The sequence below is a fragment of the Pygoscelis adeliae genome, unplaced genomic scaffold, assembly GCF_000699105.1.
Source record: "Pygoscelis adeliae isolate BGI_AS28 unplaced genomic scaffold, ASM69910v1 Scaffold79, whole genome shotgun sequence".
Classification (NCBI taxonomy): Eukaryota; Metazoa; Chordata; class Aves; order Sphenisciformes; family Spheniscidae; genus Pygoscelis; species Pygoscelis adeliae.
Window position 1 is genome coordinate 2,704,110 of NW_008825532.1, and position 9,349 is coordinate 2,713,458.

Consider the following 9,349-nt stretch of genomic DNA (forward strand, 5'->3'; position numbering starts at 1 on the left):
CGGCAGCATCCCAGGACGAACATCCATGGCCCTGTGCCGCCTCTCCCGCTTACAGGATCCCCATCAGTGACACACTCACAGGCATTCCTTCCAGCTCCGTGCTTGATGCAAGTGGACAATTCCTGCTTTTTCTGCTCTGCCTTGAAAATCAGATGGCTCCTCGCCTTGTTTTCTCATGCGGAAGAGCTGACACTTAGTCACATCCTATCGTACCCGCCTCTCTCATACACAAATGGGCTCGGGCCAAGCACTCTCCTGGCTGCCCATGGCCCCAGTGCTCAGCGTTAGGCGATGGGGAGCTCTGCCCTTCTGGGGGGCCTGTGGCCAGCAAGGCCACACCAGAGCTCAGGCTCCCCAGGATCATCTAGCACCAGCATCCGGCTGGGGCTTGTACTTCTCCCCAGCAATTTGGGCTCAGCATCAGCTCTTGTGGCGACAGAGGTCTCCGCTCTGACTTTATGCCACTCATGACACAGAACATGGCATCTCCGGGAGCCACTGATTCTCACTACGCAACACTGCTGGATGCTCCCCTGCCGGCTGGGATTTGGCCAGCATGTGACGAGAAGGCACTCAACAGTGAAAGGTCTGAGGCCGCTCTCCTTCCTCTAAGCTGGATTCGGGTTACCCCGTGCCCAGGTCAAAAAAGCTGCTTACTGTCACCGGAGACCCAGCCTGGCCACAGCAAGACAGGTGAGACTGTGCAAAATGGTCTCCAGCCATTCGTTGTTCCTGTCTATGGAAGGGTGCGCTCCGATGCTAGCTACAAAACCTGGAAATCATCCAGGAGGTGTTTGTTTTCATTTTGATAAACCTTCAACTGGAGTTCAAGGGATTTCTTAGCCAGCATTGGGGTTGATGTAGACACGGGGGCAGCTCCTGCTGCGGGCACCTGTATGGTGGGTAAACCCAAAGCCACGTCCCTCTGCAGATGGCATTTCCTCAGTTATTGCCCCCAAAATGCTGCTGCATTTTTTCTTTACAACAAGGACAAGGATTAGTAACAGTGACAGACCAGCAATTTTGGGGTACACTGAGGTCATCTCTGGGAGCCAAAAGACCCCAGCAAGGGAACAGCCTCACCCGCAGGCACCAGGGTGCTTCTCCTGCAGTAAGATGGGACTGTTGGATCTCACTGGGGACCAGGTGAAGGGGAAGGACCTGGGTATGGTCCATGCTGGCCCTGGCTGCTAAGCACTGAAGTTCCCTCATGGTTTCTTGCTGCTGGAGAGGGAATCGCTGCCTGGGGCTTTGAAATGGGGGCAGCAACGAGTGCTGTCTCTCCGTGCAACCCTGCCCACTCCGCCCCTGCTCCCGCTGTGGACTGAGGACAGAGGATGCTCTGAAGAATCCCTGAAAACAAGGCTTTTGCCTCTAAATTGGGCCTAGAGCGAGAAGCGCTCAGCCCAAAAAGGAAGCATCCCCTGGGCTGGTTTCGTCAGGCATGCCGGGGAAGCAGTGGGTGAGGCGGCAGCCCCAGATAACCTTCCGTCCACCCACCTCCGAGATGCAGAGCCAAGGGGAGGAGGGAGATGACTAAAGGCAGAGGAACAGAATAACGAGCAATGCGTCTTCCCCTGTGACGCTGGCCACGCAGCAAGGCTGAGCCACCCGGCGTGGCAGCAAGGAGGAGGCAAGGTGTGCTGTGGAGCGCCACGGGCAGCCTCCTGCCCCAGCCATCCCTGTTCGGCAGGGCTGTGCCCACCTCTCGGAGCAAACCTTGGGTCAGCTTTTCCCGCTCCCTCTCCATCCCTCTATTCCTGCCGCTCCCTGGGTGCCAGGGGAAAGCCCTCCCTGCCCTGCGTGGTGCCGGCTCGCCTCTGGATAAGCCCCATCTGTGGGGGGAGCTAATTTAAGCCATGGCCAGTGTGGTGCATGCCATCAGCTCTGCGTTGCCAACAGACAAGAGAAGGCTTGAGCAGAAACTCCCCCTGTTACAGTCCGGTTTACTAAAAGACCCATCCTTGCCGCTTAGCATCCCCGGGCTGTGTACCCCAGAGCAATGGGCAGTCTGGTGGTGGGGAGGTATCCGTCCCCCGTGCCCGGCTGTGGGGTGCGCCTGCCCGCATGCCTGCATGAGCAGAGCTCCCTGCACCTCCATTTTCCGGCAAAGGCAGTGACAAAGAGCCTCCACCCCCCGGCTCCGCGCTGGCGGGTTTGTGGGGGTGAGGGTGTGAACGAGGAAGGTGAGGGAGAAGCCCTCCTCCCTCCCTTCTGGAGGGGTCTGTGGGGGCGGGGGAGCAGCAAGCCCACCTCTCCCCGTGCCGCAGGGGCCGTGCAGGGAACACAAATGCGACACCCACAAAAGCCTCCAGAGAGAGTGGGGAGCAGACACCGACCTCTCCCCATCAGCTGGCATGGGGATGCAGGGGGCGCCGGCTGCACTGGTGGGAGGCTGAGTGGGAAGAGGCAGCAAAGGCTGCTGGTGGGCGAGTAAAGAGCACTTACCCTTTCCAAGACAATCTCCTCATATTTGAACATCCCATCGCTGCCGTTCACCTGGGGAGAGGGAGACAGTGCGTTATGGCTCTCTGTCAGTCCCAGGGGGATTTGCTTGTCCCCTCTGATAGCTGAATATCGAGAATCCAACCTAAAAGCTGCGCCATCACCGCTGAAAAACCTTAAACACAATCGCTCCAGCCTGCCCTGGAATTAAACCGTGCACTGCTTTTCTTTCTGGGCATGAGCCAAAGCCCACTGACTTTAATGCACTTCAGTGCAAAGCCTTTATTCTCCCGGCTCATTTCTCCAGCCATGAAAAGGAACACAACTGAAGGCACAAAAAGAAATAACGCCTTTGTTACGCAGCATGTAATTAACCTCGGGAATTCACTGCTGCAGGAAGGAAAGAAAGGGGGTCGGTCCATTTAAAGGAAAAAAATAATGTCTGTACATAATAACATAATAAACACCTTCAGCAGCTTATATCTTTTAAATCTCTTAGTAGCATGACTGTGTTAACAGGGAATTCAGAGTAATTTATTCTACTGAATTAGTTGGGTGCAAAGGAAACAAGGTACGAGTGCGGGGCACAGTAAGAGGGGAAAACGTTGTGATGCCCTTACATAAAAAAATGGTGTAGCCTGTCTCAATGCAGTACACCATACTGATCCCCACGCTTAAGAATCTCCCATACCCAGAGTGTTAAAGCAGGGCTCTGGGAAACGTAATGGCTTGAAACAAAAGGGATGCAACTGTAGGCTCTAAAATAAGAAATGGTAAACGTACAGGTCAAAAACTTCAATTTTCCCCATAAGCAACAATGCACAGGAAAATAAGGTGGCAGTTTCACTCCAGGTCATCAGGATCAGGCCATAAACAGCTACCGAGGTCTAAAATTTTGCAAGATTTGCAAAGCAATTAGCTATTGGAACATCCAGAGCTGTTACACTCCACAGCAAGTTTTGGAGGGGACTGGACTCAACCTCACAATTTGAGTCACTCTGGGAAACAAGGGACGGGATGCAGGCAGGTCTGCATGGCACGGCAGAGGCGGCGGGACCTGGGGCTCAGCAGGCAAACACCTCTCCCATCATGCAGCCCTGCCTCTGCCTGCAGCCCCTGGACAACGTGCAGGGTTCCTCATGCGGATTTTACATCCACCATTGATGGCTTGTAGATTGTATGAAGCCACTTTCTGTATGCGCTCTGTATCCCAAACCAGAGCTGCCGTGGCTTTGTTTGGACACAGGTCCCCGTATCTGGTGCCAGCATGCCGGTTCTGTCCTGCTTGCCCAGCTCCCTGCTATCCATCCCCACAGAGGCACAGCCTGGCCATCGTCCAAAACCCCACAGTGCTGGGTCATTAAATGGAGGGGACAGCAAACATCATTTATGCTAAAGCCATCATCTGACACCATGGAAGGAAGCTCAGTGAGGCAGCTGTGAGGCGCTATTTATAGGTAGGAAGAGGAAACAGTTTTTCTAGGTGGCAATAATCAGGTGCCCAGGTGGAAGAGCAGTTCTGCATGCCAGGATCTGGGATGGGGCTGTGCCACCTGCGACACATGCATCCTCATCCCCTGCCTGGTTCAGCCCTGGTGAGGCCAAAGCAATCCCACATCCTGTTGTGAGTACTGCGCTTCAAGAAGGATGAGGTTGGGGAGAGTCCGGAGCGGAGAGACAGGATGGGGGCTCCAGGGAACACAGGCTGAGAGGGTTGTTCCTCCTCGGATGTGCTCTGTGCCTGGTGCCTCTCAGCCACAGGAGGATTTCGGGGCATGGTTCAGGGTTGGGACATCCAGATGCTCCAATATTAAGATGCTGTGATCCTCCCAGCACATTGGGAAAGGCTTTGGTCAGCTTTTGAACAGGACCCCTCTGCAGAAAAGCACCGGGAGTAGGGGGATTAACCCAGAGCAGGATCCCCGACAGCCTTGGAGGGACAAGGATGTGTGGCTAGTGCCACCTCCTGCCACAGCAGTGCCCTGGGCCGTGCTCCTGCAGGCAGTGGGGCATCGCTTCCCTCGCCATAGGTTCTCCCTTTGCCATGGATTGCCTTTCCCTCCTCGCACCCTACCGTACTGACTAATCCTGAGTGGAGCTGGCTCACTGGCCCGTGCCGCCCTCACAGCCTCCCTCGCCACAGCCTCCAGGCTCATCTCGTCTCCACAGTTGGTAGCCCGGCGCGTGGGGCGCAGCGTCGCCTCTCCCCGGCTTTCCAGCAACTCAGATTCCTGGCACCCTTCGCTACTACACACATTGTCCTCTCTGCTTTGGCATTCAACACAGTTGCCACACAGCCAGCCATATGCACACCCACGGCCGCAGAGGAACAGCACATACATACCTACAGGATGGGGATGTGCAGAAAACTTTGACAATCTGTGAGCCGTGGAGAGAGCCAGCAGCGTGCGAGCCCTGCCAAGCGAGCGGCCGCTGCCGGCAAGCACCCGGGGCACAGAGACACCCCGGCATGCAACCCTGTCAGGCACTCTGCTGCCAGGCAGGTGAGTTTGGGGTATCCCTGCTCCACAAATCTCGGGGCTGCAAATGCTGAGCGGTGTTTTGTATCGCTCCTTGAAAGCGAGCAGTGTCGGTGCTCACCCGGTGCGGCGCACGCTGGGAGCAGCCTGCTCCGGCTGGGCACGCCAGAGTCGGCCAGGCCTGACCACGAAGTTTTAGCTCTGATTATGTTTCCAAAATCCATGCAACAGAACGCCAGTTAATTGCATAAGGAAGCCAAATGGAGAACTTAATATATACCATGTAACCAAGGGAACGAGCCAACAAAGCAAATGTTCCAGTGTCGATGAACTGAATACCAGTCACCCACTGATGGCAAAACCTCCCCGCAGGAGCCACTGTGACCTGACTCTGCCGTAGGCTGTCCCCCCTCTCCTTCACCGGTGTCCAGCGCTCCTCCCCAGCTCCCATTTGGGGCTGTCTCAGCACTATGGGCTCGGTGGGGAGATACCCGGCTCCACTGCTCCTGGGCCGGGACAGCACACCCCACCCTGCTCCTGTCTCCCCATGTGACGCCTGCAGAGCTGACAGGGGTGTCGGGGGTTAATTAGTTGTTCCCAGCATATCCCGATCCTAAGCACCATGTGATTTCTCATGGAAAAGAGTAAGGTTTTTTTCCAAGCCCTTCCCACACAGCAAGCCCACCTGAGGGCTCAGGAGGAAGCCCCCTTCGCTGGCCTTCACTTCCCTTTCATGTTTTGAGCAGCAGGGAAATAGTTAGCGATGATGACATTTAAATCATCAACAGAAGGCTGCAGAGTTAACACTCATTTGATAAACAGAAGAGCACACACCTTCCAGAGCTACTGCAAGCTGTCTGCAGGCTCCGCCGGCCAACACCGCAACCAGTGCACGTGGAATGCGCTTTGCAATTTGCTAGAGAGTCAGGATTTGGTTTTTTGGTTTTTTGTTTTTTTTTTTAATAAAAAAAGGAGGCCAAATTTAGAAGACTAATATGGGGTTCCTCAAACCCAACCCAAATAGCCCACCAGGCTGCAAGAGGAAATAACCTGCAGGAAGGATAACACTGCCCACAGCCACTTTCAGAGCAGGATTTAGCCCATATCTTGTGGTTAGGATGCGATGGGGACAGGCACTGGGACCTGGTGGTGGAGCAGCTGTGTACTGACATAATGAAGAGAGTCTGAAGGCTGGAGGGTCAGCCCTCAGTGGTGCCAGCTGGACCTGGAGCTGGAGGGCACCTGGTGATGCCCCATGCCTGCTCCAGCGAGGGGAAAGGAGAGCAGCCCCGTGCCAGGGCAGTGGGTGCAATGGGAATCTCCCTGCTGGCACGGGCACCAGCAGTGCTGGCGAGGGAGAGCTCTCCCTGCCTGCCCATGGCAGGGGGCCCAGAGAAAATAGGTCAAGAGCTCCCTCCCTTCACCTCCCCGCATCCACACGTCCTGCCGCAGCACCGAGACCTACTGAGTCGCTTCCAGCTAACCCCTGGCCTCAACCCCCTTGTGTGCGTTGCCCATGGTGTTGGCCTTGTGTACAGAGTAAATAAACGTGATATTTCTGGTCAGCCTTTTGCCAGAGGGCCATGGGGACAAGCCCGCTGAGCTCGGGCAGAGAGAAGGGGTTTGAAGCCTGACAGCCCCAGCACACAGCTGGGAGGGCTCTGCAGCCATGCTGTCTGCGGAAACTGGCAGTGGGATGTGCCACTGCCAATGCTTGGGACCAAAGCGTGAGGGTGGCAGTTTAGTTTTGATTTTTTGTTTTTTCAGGCTTACAAGCAAGTTTTGCTCTGCTCAAAGGTGCTGGATCGTGGTGGCCATTTCTGCTGCTCCCCACCCTGCAGCAACCATGGCTGGGGACCCTGGCAGCAGAGGAGATTGCCTCTGTGCTTACTGGTGGCAGCGCCTGGGGCTCCCGTGGCGCTTGCTGGCCAGGATCAGGCCTGAGAAACACTTGGCTTTTTCAGACACGGCTTTTAGAGATCGAGGAGGTGGTGGTACCTTGCTGCTGGGCAGCGGGGCACCAAAGGAGGGCTCCAAGGACCCAGGCTATGAAACCTTCAACTCCTCGAGGGCTTTGGAGTGACCTTCCCTGCTCACTTTGGGACTGCCTGGCAGCAGTTGCCATGCACCCTGGGCATCAAGAAGTTGTTTCAGCTTCAGAGAGGCAGCTCTGAAACGCAGACCCTGTCTGCCATGGGGACTGGGCTTCCGATGCTCCATCTCCCCGCTATGGACCTTCTGGGCAAAATACACCAAGGGGTGAAACTGTGAGCGGCGACCTGGAGCTGGCATGGGTGATCCCCCCCGGCACCTGTCCTTACCCTTCAAGAGATGCTTTTAATACAGAAGGGATTTTATAAGGATTTATTTGGGTTTTTACACCCTGGGGGTGCTGGGCTCTGCACAAGCTGCAGGCAGCAGAGCTGAGCCCCGGCCCCATTGGTGAGTGGGACCCGGTGCTGCAGCTCATACCTTACGGTGCTGCTGGTGCCACATGGTCTTGGGGATGGAGGTGGGTAGACAGAGAGATTGAAATGTGGAGCAGACTTCTTGATAAACAGCCGGGGCCAAATTCAGCCCAGCAGCTAGTCCAATGCAATCAATGGAGCTAGAACAGGAAGGAACTAGACTACATCCATCTGTTTATCATTAAGGAAAGCATTGAATAGTTAAGTAATTAAAGACTGGAAGATGTGACTTTAACCCTTTCAAATACATACTGTACCAATAGGCTTCAGCTTTTGGGTTTGTAAAAAAACATCCTTCCAGACTTGTCATTTTCGTGTGCTCTTCTGCAGCAAGCCCCTGGTGTGGTTCCTTTGCTGACCTGGGAAACTGCCGAATGGGAGGTTTTGGGGTATATTTTCCCTGGAGCCTGAGGAGCCCGGCACCCCAGAGAAGGAAAGGATGGAGCAGGGCTCATTTCTGTGCTGGTATGACATGAAGTAGAAGGCAAGAGGGTTTCCAGGCTAGAGGTTGAGAGGAATCAAAGTGAGGTGTCTCCCCTGCCCTGGGCACAGGCTCCTCCAGGCATGGGGCTGGTGGTCCCCGCTCTGCCCAGCAGACGACAGCCACAACTTGCCCCTTCCTTTTGACCACCACAGGGCAGTTCCCCCCCTGGCATGTGCTGCTGGGGTTGGATGGATGGAGTAGGTGACTGCCATCCCCCGGTTGATGCTGGTGCCTGCCAGGGGTGCAGAGCAGTCCCCAAAACCCAGCCAAACCCACCCCAGGGGCTGCAAGAAGGGAGCTCCCATTCAGCACAGCAAGAAGGACCTGTGGCCAAGGTGCAGGGAAAAGGGGCAGATGGGGATATGGAGCTAACGAGGTGGAGGGAGAGGGGGTGGGAGAGTTATGGAGTTAATGAGACGGAGTTGGGGGAGACAGCCAGGAGGGCAGGAAAGTGCAGTGCACTGCGGTGGGAGGAGGTGGCCGCTGGCCCCACGGACAGACTCCCCGCTGCTGGCTTCTGCAGGGCTCAGGAGCCTGTCTGGGGTGACAGAGCCTGTGCTTGGCCTTCGGGCTCATTTCTTGCTGCCCTTGGGCACACAGGCAGGGAGGAGGGACAGGCATGGCTGGAGCCTGGCGAAGGATGTGGTGCTGGTGGCTGCAATGGCGAGCAGGCAATGTTCCTCCAAGGGAGAGAGGGTACAAAACACATGTGAAAGCAGACTTTCTATCCAGGAATACCTCCCTGTCCTACCCACAGCACACCCCTCACTCACCCCAGTCCAACCTTGTGGTGTCTCCTTCCCCTTCAGGAGACATCGCCCTTTTTCCTGTTCCCTATAGAATGCCACTAGCCGGGTGAGCGCAGAGACCAGGCTGCAACACGGCACTGCCCTGCAGCCGGGGTGCCCAGCACGCTGCAAGAAGCCTCCAACCCTACAAACACCGTGCCATGCCATGCGTTTGGAGAAGGAAACCTTTGGGGACAGCAACTCTCTTCTGCCACGTTCATACAAGGCTGCTGGACCCTGGACCACCAGCTGAGAGAGGCACCATTGCCTTCCTCCCCAGTGCCAGGTGGCTGGTTCAGCACCCGAGGCATAACTAAACCATGCAGCCAGGGTTGCAGAGGTCTCAGCTGGGCTTCCCTTCCTTTTCGTAGCCCTGCCCAACCAGCTCAGCACAGCTCTGATGCGCACTGACCCCACCACAGGCTGTGGGCTGAGATCTGCAGTTCTTTACAAGGAAGGTTCAACCACCAGAGCAGCCCTCTACCGTGACTCCAAAGACAAACCAACCCCAGCTCTGAGTCCTGGTGTCACTTCATTAATGTGGAAGACAGCCGAAATTTGCTGCATCAGAAGAAAACCAGGTACAAAGCACCCAGCCCTGGTAAGCTGTCAACTGAGCTCCCTCTGGGGAGAAAAAGGGGAGCACCCTACGAGCATGAAGCCAGTGCTGCAGAAATCCACACA

General features: G+C 55.8%; 1 protein-coding gene across 1 annotated transcript in view; it reads right to left on the reverse strand.

The window, feature by feature from the left end:
- DLG3 (discs, large homolog 3 (Drosophila)) overlaps window positions 1-9,349 on the reverse strand; it is a 76,384-nt gene that overhangs the window by 28,153 nt on the left and 38,882 nt on the right. Inside the window, exon 6 of the mRNA XM_009331752.1 lies at window positions 2,449-2,499. Coding sequence (XP_009330027.1) covers window positions 2,449-2,499 — 51 coding nt within the window. The remainder of the gene's footprint in view (window positions 1-2,448; window positions 2,500-9,349) is intronic.